The 18,555-nt window shown below is 43.6% G+C and overlaps 1 protein-coding gene and 1 long non-coding RNA gene across 3 annotated transcripts in view; one reads left to right on the forward strand and one right to left on the reverse strand.

Moving 5' to 3' along the window:
* LOC122414942 (semaphorin-1A-like) overlaps positions 1-18,555 on the reverse strand; it is a 223,032-nt gene that overhangs the window by 64,572 nt on the left and 139,905 nt on the right. For both annotated transcript variants that reach the window (XM_043426638.1, XM_043426637.1), the window contains exon 3: positions 2,759-2,855. In XM_043426638.1, the coding sequence (XP_043282573.1) occupies positions 2,759-2,855 (97 nt within the window). The remainder of the gene's footprint in view (positions 1-2,758; positions 2,856-18,555) is intronic.
* LOC122414948 (uncharacterized) lies at positions 15,033-16,626 on the forward strand. The gene is made up of 3 exons (XR_006261837.1): positions 15,033-15,256; positions 15,332-15,656; positions 15,772-16,626. It is a non-coding gene; the product is annotated as an uncharacterized lncRNA (long non-coding RNA).

Consider the following 18,555-nt stretch of genomic DNA (forward strand, 5'->3'; position numbering starts at 1 on the left):
TGACACCGAGCATTAGAAAAATTGAAGGATTATTTTAACGGCAAAGAAACTCTCGTACATTGCAATTAATTTTTTACATATTATATGTTAAACAAATGTACCATCATTAAAATTTCATTTTCAAACACGATCATTATTTTAACGGCTTATTTATTCAATCCCTCGAACCTCTCTCTTTCTCACTCTTTTTCGCTGTCTCTCTCCATCTCTCTCCATCTTTCCATTTCTCTATGTATCAATTCGCTCTATTTCGTTATTCCTCTATATATCTATCTATCTTTCTAAATTTCTATCTTTTTCTATCCCACTCTAACTATCTCTTTCTAACTTCGCTTTGTTATCTCTCTTCGTCACTTCATTTCTCTTTTTCCATCTTTGCATTTCCCTTTCTCTCTATCTTTTTCTGTCACCTTACCACTACCTACCATCTCTCACCGTCTCTCTCGCTCACCGTCTCTCTCTCTCTCACCGTCTCTCTCTCTCTCTCTCTCTGTCCCTCTCTCTCTCTTTCTCTCTCTCTTTCTCTCTCTCTCTCGCCGTCTCTCTATCTTTCTCTTTCTCTCCCTCTCTCTCTCTTTCACTGTCTGTCTGTCTCCCTCTCTCTCTCTCTCTTTCTTTCCATCTCTCTCTATCTTTCGATTTTTGTATCTCTTAATTCGTTCTATTTTGTTATCCCTCTAACTCCCGATATCTATCTATCTTTCTATCTCTCTATTTCTTTCTATCCCTCTCTCACTATCTTTTTCTTACTTCGCTTCTATATCTATCTTTGTCTCTTTATTAATCACTCTATCTCTGCGTCTCCCGTTCTCTCTATCTTTATACCTATTAACTATATCTATCCCTAACACCGAAAGTTTTTCTCTCAATAGTCGTTTCCCCCTCTGAATCGCACGAGCCAATGGCGATCGGCGTTAGAGAGGACAAGAATTGACATGCACATGCGCCTTAACGCTTCATGTTGCATTTACTTCACACGCTTCCGTAAACGTTCACCAGTGTAGCCTCCAATCCTCGGGGGCCTATAAAAGTTTCAAACTTCCAACTTCTCAACTTTTCAGTGCTAATGTAGAAACTTTCAACGCGCCGGAACAAGTAACAAAGTGTCGTAATATACTAAGGCTGAAATATTAACAGCTGAACCAAGTCTCTTATGCTCTACTAACAAATTTAGCACCGTAATATTCCGAAAACAATATTCTTACGAAGTAAGTGTTGATGTTGGAAAAAATGCAATTTACTTTTTCACTCGTTGTAAGACAAAAAGTTCCCGAAATTTGCAGGTTAACCTGCAAAAATCGATAACGATTTTTGAAGCAACAAACAGATTGGCTGCAGGTTCGATAATCAAATCCCCATCGCAGTCTCGTTGAAACTTTCATTGAGAAGCCCCAAAAGCAAACGGATGCTAAAATTATTCGGTCGAATTTCTTTTATTTGATCTGAACAATCAAAGATTTTTTTTCCCACATTAGGTCACAGATTTTTCCAATTCGATATGAGAGAGTGTGAAATATCTTTGTCGGAGCGAGACAAGTTTAGGCAACGTAAATGAGTTTAGTCAGTTGAATAAGAGAAGAGAAGAATACACAAAGACGTATGACGCGGTCTCGTCCGTTGGTGTTTCGTCGACGCAAGCAGGACAGGAATGGAAAGTCTGCGGCTTGGCGCATGCTATGAAAATTTGCATGCCAAAATGATGTAGACGAAGAGGCTAGTATCCAATTTTCTTTTAGACTTGAACAGTGCCGTGAGGCAGTGATGCGGTATGGCCGGGGGCAAGCAAAGCCTGGAAGCTCGGTAAAGATAGCTCGAGGAGCTTCGCTGTCTAGGGGAGCATAGCAATATCTCGAGAAGAGTTGGTTGAAGAAGTTTGCGGAATAAAAAAAAAAGGAAAAAAACGACGAAGAAGCCCCTGACACCGTACTTGCCACGAAACGTGTGGCTCTCTTACCACTCTGAAAATTCTCGCTTGCTGACCTACGAATATATAAACGATCTCGAAAAGGGCGTAACTCCTATATGCGGCTTAGCCCATCGAGCCACGTGATGCAAAGCCATCTCGATCCCAGACTCGGAGATAAAACTTACGAGATCTTGGACCGAGCGATTTTGGCCTCGAGGAAGGATAAAACAAACTTATATTTTGATGAACCTCGGCATGAAATTAAATAAAAACAAAATATATGAGATCCGGCCGGCGTGCCTTTCGAGTTGCATGTCCTGTGGAACTGTGCACCCTCCAAATAAATCGCAAATTCCGTTTTTTTTTCCTCAAGGACTTGACCCCCGATTCTCTAAAGTTTGTAATTTTTTATATTTACCGAGCATTTTTCGTATTTTTTCATCTCAATTCCTTTTTTTCGAATCGACTTTTTTGCAAAGCTTTTCAAAAACATATACCACCGGCTCGAAAGGTCCGACCTCAAAGTTAACGACGTTAATTACGATTGATGAATTTTTCATTCAACTCCGAGATAACGAGAGGGATGTTCGGATTCAAAAGCTGCTTGCGAAAGTTCTTCATATCTGTCTTCCAGTGAATGAGAAATCGATCGATATAAGCGGCTATTTATAAAAATAAAAAAAAAAAAAAAAAAAAAAAACGTTTCATTCCATTTTGACACGACGAGAGCAGATCGATATAGTTGAGATTTTGCACATGTTGAGAGTCGATTTTCCACGATGCTCGGGGTGTATAGAAAAAAATCTGATATTTTGTGAATTTATAGGACTTTTAATGGATAATTTAATTTACCTTGCGCCAATCAGGAAAAACGTAGAGGCTCGTTCGAGCAGCTTGAAGTGTTCCACGTGACTCTCGTTGCCTAGAAAACGTTGGCCAATCACTTCACCTGTAACAGTAGGAAAAAAAAACAAAAATTGAGATAAAAGCTATAGTTGAAAGAAGAAAAAAAGCATGATTCAATGGGGTGAGCGTGTGTATCGCGTCACGATTCGATCGTAAATCGACCGGCGTAGCGCAAGGCGTTTCTATATACACAGAGGTTGGTTGTGACGTTGTAATGTATGGGTTTTACGGGTACAGTAGCAATTTTTACTTTATTTTCTTCTATTTTTTTATTCATACTTCGTAGCACCGGCGATACAGCAATTGCTGAGATAAAAGATGGTCACTCTTTCAGTACTTAATTGAATTCTCCCTTCATGTATCCCATCATTTATTTAACTTCATAGTGAGGGTGCGGCACGCTCGTGATTTATTCACGTTATCGAATTTCCTCGCTCAAAGTGCTCGCCGAAAGTAATCGAATCGAAACGAAGCCAGCTTTTTCACAGGCTTTTTTTTTATTCCTTCTTCCTCCCGACTGAGCCCATGAAAAAATCGCCATTTTTGTCACTCGCCAGGTCGATACAAACTTAAAGTGGCGAATCGGCGGTCACCGGTGAATGTCTTTGGGTCAGAATATTGACTCGGTATACGAGCGCTCGCAAACGTCGAAAATTTTTCGATTCAGAAAGTTACCTTCCAGAATATTCTTTTACGAAGAGCAAAAGGACGAATAAAAATATGATAAAAACGCATTCGAGAATATAGCGGAAACTTGAAGAATCCACAGAAATGGCAAAGAACATCGTGTACTCTGAGGATACGAAGTGTTTTGCAGCGTACCGGCAACGGAACATACCTGACTCACTAAATATTTATTCGATTTGAAATATCTTCCGCACTTCTCGGAAAGACTCGCTCTATCTGAAGATTGAGAAAAAGTCGAAGAAAATACACAATCCCGTGGCGCTGTCTGGCTACGCGTGATCTTACTTCCATTTGTGATTCGAATATACATTTATCAATTTATTATGTACAAGAAAACAGCGCGTTCAACATTCTGTGAATCTGAATTCAACGAAAATCGAATCTTTGAATTCCGCCGCGCTCGCTCCCGGTAGCGCGTTAAATCTCGCCTATTTTCTCATGCATATAGTCATGAGGAATTAAAAATATAAAATTCGACGAGAATATAGACGGAGTTTCGTGGAACTGTAACGTGGCAATTTTTTCGAGACCGAGTATATTCCTGTGCTTCGCCCTCATCTCGCATTTGGCAGGCAATAAATATTGAACGTAGGTACGAGAATGCGACCCAGAAATCGCGAGAATAAATAGCTCTGCATTAAATCAAAATTCCTCGCTGCGTTAAGAATTCTTGCTCGTGATTATTGGTTTAAGATTCTCCACGGTTGGGTCAAAGCCCATTTGCGAAGCAGACCGATCCTCAGTAATTTTGAAACGTTTGTACTGAATATAAAAACACCGTAATTATCATTAAACAGGTAAATTTGAAGGGTGTTAAAATTTGAAAGTGAAATCGAATTAGCATTGGTAAAGAAACACCGATTTTATTTGAGAAATTGAGGAATCTTGAGAATGGATGTAATGAATAAAAGCTCGAGGCAGGGGTGAAAAACACGGAGAAAAAGGTTAGTTTGCGAAAGAGAGCCCAGCAAGGATGAAAGCTCCATTTTCCATCTCTCTTTTTCCCGTAACTTTATCTCCGCCGGAGGTGAAGTGGCTGGTGTGCTTCGTCGCTCGAACGCGTGCGGAATAAATTAAAAGCGTTGAATAAACTCGCCACGAATGTTCTGTGCGCGGGACGATGACGGCGAGGAGAAACGGAGAAGAAGAAAATGGAGGAAAAGTCGGGCGGAGAGAGTGCGAGAAGGAGAGGACCAAGAGGGCTGAAAGTCATGATAAAAAAAGAGGGAAGTGAGGCGTTCGAGAAGAAAAAGAAGGAGGTAGGTTATTAACGTGGAATGAGAAGTAAAGTATGAAATTAAAAAAGCTGCAGACTACCCCGTGACGCATAACTCTGGAGCAGGGAGACCGGTCATCTTTTTTCTTCGTTTCCTCAACATCTCTTTTCTCCTCTCGCACTTTCTCCCACTCTCCCTGCGCTCCTGTATTATTCCTTTTTCTTCTTCTTCATTCATTTCTTTAGTTCCTCTCTTTCAGGTTGGTCTCGGGGACGGCGGGAGCCAGTTAGCCGGGGGATAATTAACTGTCTCTTGGGGATGTCGGAGTCTTGAGTTATTCCGTGAATTTTCATTAAGATGAAAGGCCACGAAAATTGGTGAAATGGAGTCAATGCTAAGAACGGGTGAGGAGAGCAAGCAATGAAAAATACAGGGGACGAAAGGTAACAAAGGTTAATCGAGAGAATCGAGTGCTAATAAAATTAGCTAATAAACGTTGCGAGAGCAATAAAAATGCGAGTGAGCTGTCGTAGTTGCGTGGCGTTTCGCAGTGTACTTTCTCGGTATCAGAATACCGCCTAAGCAAAATGATTCTTGTCCCCTTCAATTATTATCCATCGCGGTGACATCTTTGCTGGATTCGCACTTCCAGGCTCCGTTTCCGGGTGGGAATGTCGCCGTATATATCCACGCAGCACAGCCCCCCTTGGCGTATCTCGCAGCGGAGACAGAAGCCGAGGTAAATGGAAAAGAGGGAAACTGCAGGGAGCTTCGGAAGGCGATGGAAGGTTGGGGGCAGGTTTGGATGAAGCGAGAGGAAGAAAATATTACCCCTGTCAGTTTGGTGAATTTATGTCGGCCGTGAGAAAGCGACTAAACGAAAAATTGCAGATAGTAAGAGAGAAGGTGAATGCACGTAGAATGCATGGAGAAAAGAGCGAGAGAGAACAAGAGGACGAGGGTTGAGGAAGGATAGCTGTATCAGAGGTCGAATGTATCCAGTTTGAACGAGAGTAAAAAAGAAAAAAAAAATAGACATGGCAAAAGAGCAAGGGGTTGCTGCTGCAGGAGGAGAGTGTGAGGTGCTCGGGGAGGAATCGTTTTCAATTATCCCTCGTGGCACTTTGCTGGCCACGCCACTCTAGTGAAACTCTGGTCGATCGAGCTCTCCGTGTTTCCCTCTCAAATAGGACTTTTTACACTGACGAGAAGAACCCTCGCATGGGTCTGTTTGGATTTACGAAGAGCAGTATATAACCTGCTATTTGAGCAGATTCTGGGGCACATCCGTGAATTCGATGGTTCTTGGATCAACGCAGATGCTTTCAGCTTGGATTTCAGCGTGATACTTTCCACTCCGTAAATGCGAAGAAAGATAAACTGCGATACTTTGTTCACGATTAAATGCACTTATTCAAGATGGAGAAGTATGGAAGATCGTTAATGTATGCCTCGTTTAGAATAACCACTTCGAACGAGTTAGGCAAGATTAAGTTTGAAAAGTTAGTAATTTCGGGAACAGAGGGCGACATCCTACCGCGACTAGGCACTCGCCTCTCATGTGTTCCCATATCACCCAAGTATATACAGAGGAGCTGAGAGTATGTTCAAGAAGTGAAAAGTACCGTTAGAACTTGTGCTGGAAAGCGAAGTCTATGTGTTTTCAGCTCGCCTCAACTCGTGCGAAAGTCACCCACGTGAGTGTATGCGACTTTCTCCCGTGTATTCTCTTGGCCAAGTACAGTGTGCGCGTGTATTACGGGGCTTGGAGTATAGCTAGTAAAAGGGTGAAGTAGTCGAGAACAAATACGTATAGAAGATACACATGGATATACAGAACTCTACACATCTAAAGAGCTAGCACGATTCGCCTGAACACACGAATCGATATTCGTTTCTCGGAGGACAATCAAGCGGGTTCCCTTGGAAATTACTTCGATTCCGCCCTACCGGAAGCGAGACAGAGTGGAGTCGAAGGCAAAGCTTCTCTCTGGTTCACATCCGTACCCGCGTTGCCTTCGACACGGAGCGACGGTCCGGGCATTGCAGGTATTTCTCAATACTGTCGTTCTCGGGTCAACCGGTGACAAAGAAAGAGAGAGTGGACGAGAGAGAGAGGAAGCGTCAAATAGAGGGGAGAACTTCTGCGAGAACGACAAGTTAGAGAGGGTGAGAGCAAACCGGTGAATCGTAACTATATATTCCACACGGCCAACCCGACTGCGAATCGGATTGGGGTATTCGGCGTTGTTCTAAAATAGTTTAAAGACGTATTGAGAGGTAAGATTAGTTACAGGAAGAACAGCGGTGGTTGAGGGGCAGCGAAGTGACGAATTTAGCATCGGATCAAACGTGTAATTATAGGTTTTTGGGAATTATCAGCCACAACTGGGTCAAACATATCGAGGTAGCAATTATGCGACTGGTCGACAGTGACCAATTTGATAATTCGATAACGGAGTTTCGTCCAAAGGATTCAATGATTGCCTGGTTGCACTCGGCACAATTACAACTTGAATATCAAGTAAAATACTACTAGATTTCGGGGATGTGCGAATCACTGCGAAACAGCCAATATTTGATCACGAATGCCAACAAATGTATCTCCCTCCGCGAGTCAATCGAGATTGAGAACCGAGTGGGTGGTGGTCCGACGGTCTATACATGGGAAGCCCCTTAGGCCCTCGTTATCGGTGCTAAATGGGTTACGTGCTCAAGCGCGTCAAGGGGCAAAGGGGCACGGAACAGACCAGGCACAGCCGTATATATACGTCCCTAATTCCTTCCTCGTCTCACTCCCGGCCGGAGAGGAGCGCTCTAAAGTTTCGCTTCTTTGCGTTTTCTTATCTTTCACCGAAGCTGATGGTAGTATGGAGGTAGTGATGATGCACCGGTGTGCTCCGCTATCCGCCGAGAGTCTCGAAGCTTCGCCGCTTTTTTCACCCTTTCTTTTCCTGCTGCATGTGGCCCTTTTTGCTCTTTTATTACCCAGGTATCTTCGCCTCACTTTCTCGCATCGTACGTAGAACTTTTTTCTACATTTCCACTCGTTTATTTTGTGTTTCTTTCACATTTCTATCTTTCCCCCTCTCTCTCTCTCTCTCTCTCTCTCTCTCTCTCTCTCTCTCTCTCTCTCTCTCCCGGCCTCGCACTCCTACTCAGCTTTTTTCCTTCCTCCCTCAACTCTTTTTATCTCCTTTCACCAGCGTCTCTCGTTTCCCGAAGAGATGCACAGAGACCCACACCGCACACCACCCACCATTCGCCTTTTATCGGCTTCGAGCATTGTGCCTCGTTCTTCAGTATCGCTCGCGTTATAGATCTTCCACATACGTGCTCAATGGGTCGCGAAGAACGCGACGGTGTGAACACGCCGAGGCGTAAAGAGGAGAGACGAGTCCAATGACACACAATCCAACCAACGAAACCGCGATGCTTCATTTCTATCGTCAAAGTGGCGGCGGTGCACCGAGACATCTCATCTGCTTCGCAACGACGCCATACCGAGAGATGAAATAAACGCCAAAAGAGGAAAAATCATTAGCATCAAAACTGCGCGCTAAAAACTACGTTTCTTATGCTCCCTTATATTTTTCTTTCGTCACGCTCGTCAATGCCTCGTGCTTTTTCTACAGAGAACTTTTCTCTATTTTGTCCATTTTCGTTGCTGTGTCGCTATCATCAGCGACCGGTGAAGGCTCTCGATAAACCGATGAGCGATAGAGCGATGGCAGTTGTTTCATAAATTAATTATAAAAAGAGCCGGCACAACGTGGCGTATTTCATCATCACGCAGACCGCTGCAATAACACAATTTGGATGATTAAATTTCTGTAATTTCACGATGAAATACATCGAAGACCCGAACAATACGAATCTGGAGTAACTTATACATATTTTAAAAGAAATTTACACGAATTTGCTGAACTTGAATGACACGCTCAACTCCGTTATAGAGAAAATGAAGAAATCTTCTCTCTCAAGTGTACAGGCAACTGTGATATCACGTAGTGGGCGGGGGGATATATGACATCGGATTTGAAAGATAGAATTCCGTTTTACTATGCTAAAGGGATCATATTTTCGAGATCTCCGTTTTACTGCATGTGCTCAAGACAGGATTTTTCGGGCTGGCATCGAAATAGCCAGGAAATACGATCGTTTGGTTAGATAAAGTAAAAAAAAGCTTTAAAACGTAGTGTATAGATGCAGAAAGGCAGTGAGTAAGACCGAAGGTGAGTCATCGGGTCGTCACGCGAGTGCAAGAGCCCGGATAGTTGCAACAACCCCTCCAAAAGCCGGGAAAAGGATCGTCTCTGTTCTCCGTGGTTGGCGGTCGTCCCGACGCTCATGTCCGTGCAGATATTTCCTCTGGTACCGTGCTGTGCCACTCTACTTCATTCTCCGCCTCGCCCAGACATCGCTACATGTTTTGCGCACAGTTCCTCACTTAACTCTCTCCCCTTTGAGAGAACAAATTCAAGCTCCCTTTTCCTAAGAGCCCCCTTGGCCTGCTGGCTCGTCCTCGAAACTTCCGGTAGCGCTTGACCTAACCTAACTCGAGATAAGACCAGAGACACATATAAACTTCTACATACTTTTCCCAACCGAGAGTCCCGAGGAACGCGACTTCCTCCTTGGGACTCCTGAAATTATTTTCAGGAGACTAAAGATACTTGGATTTTCCCTCGTTGATTAAATTCTCGAACGTCGCCAAAAGTCACGTAGAATCCGGCGACTCTTTCCAAACCACGAATTATACTCCGTTAGTAAAAAGGCATGATCAGCTGCTGTGGAAGTACGAAAAATAAGACATTAACCTCCTTCATTTCGAGGCCCATCGATTTTCCATTAGGCTCCGAGGGATTCCCGCCGGAAGGAATAATTAGTTTGGTTGTGTGACTAGAAATTATTGACGTTTATTCTCTCGTATATATAATAAATTATTCACGAGGGTTGAAAAAATTTCGCAAGCTCAGAAGCATCCACGATAGAGCGCTAGCTAAGCTCGCGTCTCGTTCCAGTAACAGAATACGTGTGTGCTAGTTGCCATATATGAAAATTCCAGCAGCTGGTGTTCGATAACGATGGTAATGACGGGGGGAAGCCCGATGAAGTACCGTCAGGGGTATATTTTCTTTTTATATGAAGCTTCGCCATTATGCGTTTAACGAACGATAGCGTATAAATTTGCTTCCTAGCGATTCGCTTCGACCGAATCGACAATCCCCTCGACGATGTGGCCTACTCTCACAACGTTGCCCGCTAAATGTGCGCTGATTCACCCACTCGTGCTAAAAAGAAGCCGCGGCGCCATCGGCACATCTCTGTGAATGGAACGAGCTGTACGAACACACAAACAAGAATTGCCAAAGAGTGGGAAAACTACCAATCAGCGGTATCGATTTCTGGGAATGCTCCCAAATCACCCACTCTTTTGGACCGAGCTTCCGGACGTGGCGATACATTTCGTCGGAGAATTATTTGCCTTCTCCGGCTCGGTTCATTTGACACTGCCGACAACGCGTGTGTATCTGCCATTATTTTTTGTCACATTCTCTCAATTCCTCGACTGCTGCGTCCGTGTGTACGCCTCGGAAATTTGACGCCGCCAATAATCAATTGTTTTTCCTTCCGTTAAATAATGCCTCAGTCATTCAACGCTTTTGTGTACATACAACTCGTTTATTCATCAAGCGTGAACGATTGTTGTGACGCATATACGCGAGGGTGTCTGATTTTCTTCACGCTTGTCCTACAATAATACCATTTCATCGTAGCTCTCGCTACAGTTACATCGAGCTTGCCCTATTTGGTGTGTACAGCCCCGTTGCCACCCCATTCTCTCTTGTCCAAGCTTTTGCAGCCCGTAATCCCCGTTACATGTACACCGTCACGACTATGCCGGTTATACTGATATCTCGTCAATCAAACACGATACTAAACTGTCCAGCAAACTTGGCCACCCCGACAACGCGCGGTTGCAGCTTGGTACAACACGAGGAAGCATCTCGAATGATCGCGTAGTACCAATAGAATCCCGTAGCGAGGCGTTCGTGAAACAAATTCAGCAGGCACGTGTGGTGTGCTCCTTCTCGCATCGCGTGTGCAACTGTGACGCACCCGCGCCCTCCTATTACCCGGAAATCGATCTTCCGGCATTCCCCGTGTATTAGCCTGCTGGATTAACGAAGTTACTTTGGATGACGCGACATTAATGTAACATGACTAAGCTCCAAGATGTCCGAGGTAGGCTTCGAATGCAAATGAACCAAGAACGTATCTGGGTTAATGAAAATGAACAAGGATCAACGCGCTGGGGGATGTGTGACCGTTTTTATTCTCTTTTCCACCGATGACTTCCATGTCACGGAATGAAAAAAAAAGAAAAAAAAAAAAAAATCGGCGCATGATGAATCGCTCGTTTGTTAACCCCATTATACGAGCCGGCATGATATGATATGGGCTGGCAGACATGTTGGACTGTCAAAGTGAAATTGATCAATGGGGAAATCAGCGAATTGTGGTACGGCTTGAACCGTGTGCTATTTCATTTAATTTCATTGGAAGCAGACCATTTTTATTATCGCCAAACAGGATATTCGTAAAATTGTGGCTTTCTATATGATGCTTTGTAAAGCTGCTGAACAAATACAACGACGCAGCAATACGATTTAATTGGATTTTTATACTCTCCGCATTTAGATCGAATCTTTGTAACGAGATTATCGGAAAACTATCTATTACATACGAATCTGGAAAGAATATATCTCAGGAATATGATACGATATTTGATGGATATTGCCCACGTTCCCAAGGCAAAGGTCATAAAAGAAGGATGCGAATTTAGCATCACCGAGCAATTAGTCCGTCGAGATAAAGCTACGAAAACTCGTATCTCTCATTCGATAGACGTAATTTATCGATCGGCCATTGGAGGAAGTCAATGAAGGAGGGATATCAGGACGGCAATAAAATTTTCAGAAGCGTCATCGTTGCTACGAGAGGCAGTACGGTCATTTGAATGAGTCAGCTCAAAGTATACGAGGGGAAAAGGCGTATAAGTAGTATTGGCTAAAGACAGTATACTGGACGAGGGAGTGAGAAAGAGAGAAAGAAAGGGAAGGAGCCATAACACGATACGAGTTCCGGTTAAATGAACGTAGTACGAATAGAGCTAGAATGAGTGGAAATAAGGCAGTGTGAGTTCGCCCTCGAATATATACGAGTGTGTTCGGATGCTTGAATTGTTGGATGCTATCACAGGATCAAAGAGACTCGGACGTTGGCGCGCTGGAGGGAGGCGGCTCAGACGTATATGCACCTAGACAGGAAGAGAACGATGAAGAGAGAAGGAAGGGGAGTCGAGAAGAGGGCAAACGAATGAGGCCGACCGGGCCATAGAGGACATCGAGGATTCGATCGAGTGTTGAAGATTCCCCGATGTTGGTTACGCTACGAAAACTCGGTGCGGCAACAGCAGCGGCAGCTTCAGCTCAAAAGGAGAAGAGCGAGCGGAACTGAGGTGAAAAAGAGTGCGAAGAGCATACAGAGAAAGGGGAAACGGACGAATAGGTCAAGTAATGACGAGGAACAAGTGCACACGTCTATGTACACACGAAAAAGAGAACACTACCTGGGGAATATAGCGGAGGAAGTAGTATGTGCACGATCGTGAGCGAGGACGATACAAGGAATAAAGGAAGTGGCTCTGTATATCTATTGCAGCCAAAGCCGGAGGGTTACGAAGAGAAGTTGCTCTGTGCCAGTGTGTTCGGCACAATCGTCCTATTGCGAATTGCCTTGTTTTCCCGGGCACGCGGTATACACGGTAAACACGGCATTGGAGTTAGGGGGCTGAAACACAACTTTGTACACGTTGTCGGCTAACTCTGTCCTGAGTTGTGAGAGAGAGAGGGTGCGAGGTTTAGCAGAGACGTGAGCGCGATACGTATACAAGGGCTGGTGAAGGGAATAAAGTACACATACGTATTGTGTCCGTGCATTCATATCGCACGGACACACAGGAGCATTGAAACAGAGCCGTAGGTACTGCATATCGACGAGTGGAATAGAAAGTCGATATGGTAGGCTTGAAAAAGGCTTGATTATCTATATCCAATCGAGTTACGAGTTATGTCGGCCCAACACAGTTCACGATAAGCTGTCAGGTAAACTGACATGCTTCACATTGTCGAGATGGATAAAAAGATGCTTCGGGCTCTTTTTTATACCTGGCACGAAATGCCTCTTGAGATATATTCCTTTCATTCGAGCAACGTTCGTCCTCGTTTCACTTCATCTTCCTCCATTTTTATGTTGGTTTTTTAAAATAGATCCTCCGCACCACATATTTTTCGATATTCTTCCCCCTCGCTCTCTGTTTTTCCGATGTACGTTCGTAGCTCTGCTAAAAAGTTGGAGACTCGCAGTGCGCGAAACGCCAAGTCCCGGAGAAACTGAGGGATAGTGAAAAAGTTTGGGTTACGTATATCCTGGCCGGAAGAGGACTTGGATTCGGCGAGCGAGCAGGAGAAGAACGAACGGGGAGCGGCGCAGCGGGGGCAGCTCAAACGTCTTGGCAAATTGAATTCCTACGAGTTTTTCTTTCATCGTTTATTTCCCGAATGCTGCCGGTATACGGAGGGATAAAGGAAGGACGAAAGCCACGATATACCGGCGATACCAGGCGGCCTCGTAGTGCGCTCAAAACTCTCGAAAAAGTATCTACTTTCTGGAGCGGCACTTAATGTTCACGCGCAGAATTCTAAATCAGTGATTCGACGACGTTTCCGGCTTATAAAAGCTCAGAGACAGTGCCGCACGATAAGCGATGGCTTATGGTCGCGATACGCAATCGGGGAGATCAATGATACAATCATAAACATCTCTCGTTTACGTGCGATAGCTCGCATTAATATTTATCACGCGGAATACGTCATTGAACGAATGCGCGGTGCTGCGGAGGGCCAGATTGGAAAATACGAAATAGCTATCGTCCGTTGGGAGGCTCGTATAGTTTATTAGATACGATTGGACGTCGCAACAATGGTTAAGAATATTATATCCCCCGTCGATGTGAGGAACATGGACGTGCGTAGGATTCCCAAGTGGGTCATTCCATCGGAGAAATCTTTTCCTATTATAAATATCTCGCAGTTGAAAGGGCTCTCGATCAACTCGGTCACATCAGTTTTCTTTTGCCCTTTCTCCATGCGCGATGTCATATGCGGCACACGATGAGATGCGAGAAAACTCGGCGACACTTTGAAGCGTGCTTCTCGATAGAATCGAGAGTCGAAAGTATCAGCGAAGAAATTCCTAGGCTTGAGAAAGGCGCGAACATGCGCCAAGGTAATAGTAACCCAAATAAATATTGCGCGAGTGATTAGTCGAGCGACGAAGGAGGATCGTACAGCACCCGAGGTCCGTTAAAGCCGAGAATTCTTAACGAACAACATGAGAGATGGGATCGCGATGATTGTTGTAATAACGATGAGCGAGATGATGACTGGACCGAAAGCAAGAGTATGCCAATGGGTCTGCAACAACCGCATTGACCACGTAGTGGCAATGGAACGTCTCTTCAATGAGTAATCCACGCGCGAGGCACAGCGCTATATACACACACTTGGGTTGGGCTTGTAGGACTCTGACATACGCGTCGGTCATTACAAAATATAATTACTCGCGGCCTTGTAGAGAAACTACGTCATTGCATGAGTCGAGCACGTTTTTACAATTATTTATCGCGTATAAGAGTTTGTGCGGTGTCGTTACTTCTTTTTTTTTTCGCCTTTTCTTCATAATCTAAGCGTTTTCACAATGCTACATTCTTCGATGAGCCATGCGACAATCGTCTCTCATGGGTTGGTTTATTGCGAATCGTTCATTCAAATGAAAACGTACTCTTCACGAGTGTCGCTGCCATTTTTTCCACTCTAATGCCAGCTTTTTTTAACGACGTTCATTATCCTCGTACTTTATTGATTACAAATATACAAATAACTGAAAAAATATATGCTTCTTTTCCATCAGTTTTTTTTGCATTCAAATTCCATGAAATTGTTTGGACGCTTCATCAGTTTTTCCGAGCACTCAATCGTTATTTCGGAATAAAAATAAAACCGAAACGCCGATAATTGCCAGATTTCTGGTATCACCTATCCGTTTTGTCTCCACTCTCATTTATCTTCGCGGCATTTATAACATGAGGGGGGGATCCGGGTCCCGTTGAAAAGTACTTTTTAAATATTTTCATCGAGGTCGCGCCGGTACATCAATACACAGCCTCAATAAACCGGGTTAACATGATGGATCGATTATTGTTCTGTTGGGTTCAAGGGTCGTCAAGCCTCTCGTCATGCCTAGAGCGAATGATGAATCGTGCGTGTTTGACGTATAACCACTTCTCATGCAGCATGTACACGGCATTATATTCGTACACGTGAACATGTTCGTATCGCGGTAAATAGCGGAACGAAGTCGATAGCTGCTGGTCGATTCGAGTTACGTCCTCGTACAGCAGACACCACACATTGTACACGAACATTATCTGTATACATTTATTTATAGTGCGTTCTATATGTATATAAATGAGCAATGTGTATTGTAGTAGATTCACGATGCTCGACTTTGTAACCGGCCCACTCGTCTTCCAACGTCCGGCAGCATATCGTTTTCGTACGGAGTAGAAACAATCGCCATCAGTCGCACATCCGTTTGCAGTCCGTCAAGAGTTGCTCGGCTGAGTTTCTCCCTCTTCTCTTTCTCTTCCTCTTGCAATTCGATGAGGCTACACGCATCGCTATGCATTTGCAGTGTACCAGCATTGAGGAGATGGTCTACTGAGGAGCCTCGATCTAGTGGCTCGAGAGAGAGGCGGAAAGGACGATCGAAAGGACGCGGGGAGGGCCGAGGAATGGTGGAAAGCAGCAAAGGTATGAAGAGGGTTAGCAAAGACTCGAGAGATGTTGTAAAACGTTGGAAAGTTTCGTGTCTTGTACGACAGAGATCGTGAAATCTGCAATTTGCTACGTTCATTTGTTGGCACAGAGACGCGAAAACCATGGCGCAGAAAGAGGAAAGTTAAAACGGAGTGAGGGAGGCGGGGAAAGGAACGAGCGAGAAATTACGACTGCGAAACAACCAACGAAATTTTGTGTAAAAAACAAATTGTTTTTTATTTTTTCTTCTTTCTTTAAATAATATTAAAGTCTCGTGAAATATCGCGCGAACGACGGACCGGAGACGCGGAATAAGAATCACAATGGTTTTGTCAAGTTTATCTCGTCGACGTTGGAACTCGTGAAAAAGTAGAATCCCGTTGAAAAATACGAAATAAACAAATATAAAGAAATACACGTAAAACGGAACGAAAGTAATGAAAAGACGCTTCAGCTGAACGCACGACCAATTGACTGCGCGGCGGGAGAAGAGAAAATATGGTCAGAGACTGAGCAGGCAGCACAGAGAAACTAATGAACTCTGACCCGCTGAGGACAATTAGAAGGAAGACGTTGAATCTAGTCAAGAAATATTACGAATCAAGCTCGCTTTGTGAAATTCCTTCTGAAATTCCACTAGCTTACATCGAAATTATATTGCTTCCACAATCTCGTGAAATGATATCCGTTTAAATGAAATACTAATAAGCCGAAGAAACGTATAAAAATATAATAACTGAATAAGGGAAAACAGAAAAGCAATAATGGATGGAAAAATCCATAAATAATTGAACACTGCGCGTATATTTTTTGATATTTTTCTGTCCGGATGATCTTCTTATCAACGGTGTACTTTTCAAAGAGAACTTTTGAGTACCTCACTGTATTCCGTATCCGTTCTACTTTCTGACTTAATAATAAAAATACGAAAAACTGAAAAATAAAACGAAAAGAAGTTCGTGTAATGGAGCAGCGAGGCGATGAGAAATCTGATTGCATCTAGAAATATAGAATCTGTTTCAGTCCATGGGCGCGACTCTTCGGTTATGACTCAATACTCTATTCTATCGTGCAGCGTATACGGGTCGATCCAGCACAACGAAAACGTTTTCTCTGGATTTTTTCAATTCCCTCCAAGAGGAACAATCAAACAAAAATTTTTCTTGTCACAAAATGGACAATTTTTCTTTGAAGTTCGACTGAACTGATAGCAGCGAACTTCAAGTTTGAGATTTTTAAGTTTACGAAATATTTTAATGTGAAAAAAGATCGTAGTTAAATCGACACCAGAAGCGCTGGTAACGACTGTTGGTGAGGCGTGTACTCGAAGGGCCAAACATACGAGAGAGTTGAAAAGAGTAAGAAGAGGCAGCTTGACTGAGCCCAGAATGACCCGTATACGGACAGAGACTCAGCGGAGCACTGATGTTTCTTGCATCGAAAACTATTCGTTTTCTCGTGCTGTATTATATAGGAATAAAAGAAAGTGTTCCAGGGTCACGAGGTCTCTAGTTCTCGAGAGATTTTTTCTCTCTGTACAGTTTCAAGCAGAGTTTCGCGATAGAAAAATCGAGTGAAAAGAAGAAAAAAACAACAACGAGTCTCGGTAGATACTTGTATACGTCTTTGGACGTATGAAGCAAAAAAAGGAGGGCAGAAAAGAGTCGAGAGGACTCGGTAGATCCTCCGGTTTATCCACAGACTGCAAGGATCCTGGAGGAATGAATTGGAACGAGGAGGAAAATCGATCGAGCGATTTGTTTCGCTCTCGACTTCCTAATTGGATCGCTTTGTACAGCAGTCCGCTAGCAACACTCACGAGGGTCCCATCTCTTTTGCTTCCCCCCTCACAAAAATATCTCTTATTCTTTTATTCTTTCAAGCAACGTCAGTTTTTTCTTTTCATTCCTTTTTCCCTTTGTGGTTGAAGCGAGCTATCAATACCTCGTACATAAATATTTGATATCTGCTCGTCGTCGAGCCGCTACCGCGCGTTTCTTGACACAAGCATATTAACGGATATACGAATTTTTATAACGAGTTTCTACGCTGTTGCACAAAATGCAGTAACGTCATCGCGTCTTAAGCTTCGACCATGTGGACGTGTGTACAAACATGCCGAGTCACAAGTTTTCTTTGCAAACATCACACATAGATGCGAATAAAATAAGGAAATATAAGGAAATGCAGACGATCGATTCTCTGTGTGTGTACGCATATATTTTGTGTATTTTAACAATTTTCTTGCGCGAGGAAGGGACGTCGAGGCAGAAAGTGGCGAATCGAGTTACTCTTTATTTCAAGCTTTCGTGTCTTCTTCTCTTTTTCTTCTTCTATTATTTCCACCGGCACTCCATATCCGTTGTGTGCGTATATATTTGTATCTTTTTACTACAGAATCGATGAGCTTTTTTATAGCCCCCGGTTTCGCTGACGCTGAGAAGAATTCAACGCACTTTGCATGAGCTCGCGTTTCGTCTGTTGGCATAGTACGAAGAAGAAAATGCGAAATCAAAATAATAGCACAAGCAGAATGGATCGACTCAACCCCGTTTTTATCGCTTACATAATGCACTGCGCACATCTATGTACTCGTGTTCCGGGCGCTCGGAAAAGTCACGAAGACTGTTGAAAAGAAGGAAAGCTCCGGTCCACGGGAAACGCGGCAAACTTTTCACCAGATGTATTTGCTTTTTTCGTTCTTGCTCTCTCTCTCTCTCTTCCTTTTCCTATCTTTCGCGTGTTTCAGAAAGTCAAGAGCCTCGGGACATCTATCGTGTGTCTATGTGTGTGTGTGTGTGTGTAAAAACGCCGCGACATACCCGCCCTCTATAAAACATCGTAGAAATTAAATGGAGAATGGCTCCAAGTGTGCACTACATATAAAATGTCT

Source organism: Venturia canescens, chromosome 8, assembly GCF_019457755.1.
Source record: "Venturia canescens isolate UGA chromosome 8, ASM1945775v1, whole genome shotgun sequence".
Taxonomy (NCBI): Eukaryota; Metazoa; Arthropoda; class Insecta; order Hymenoptera; family Ichneumonidae; genus Venturia; species Venturia canescens.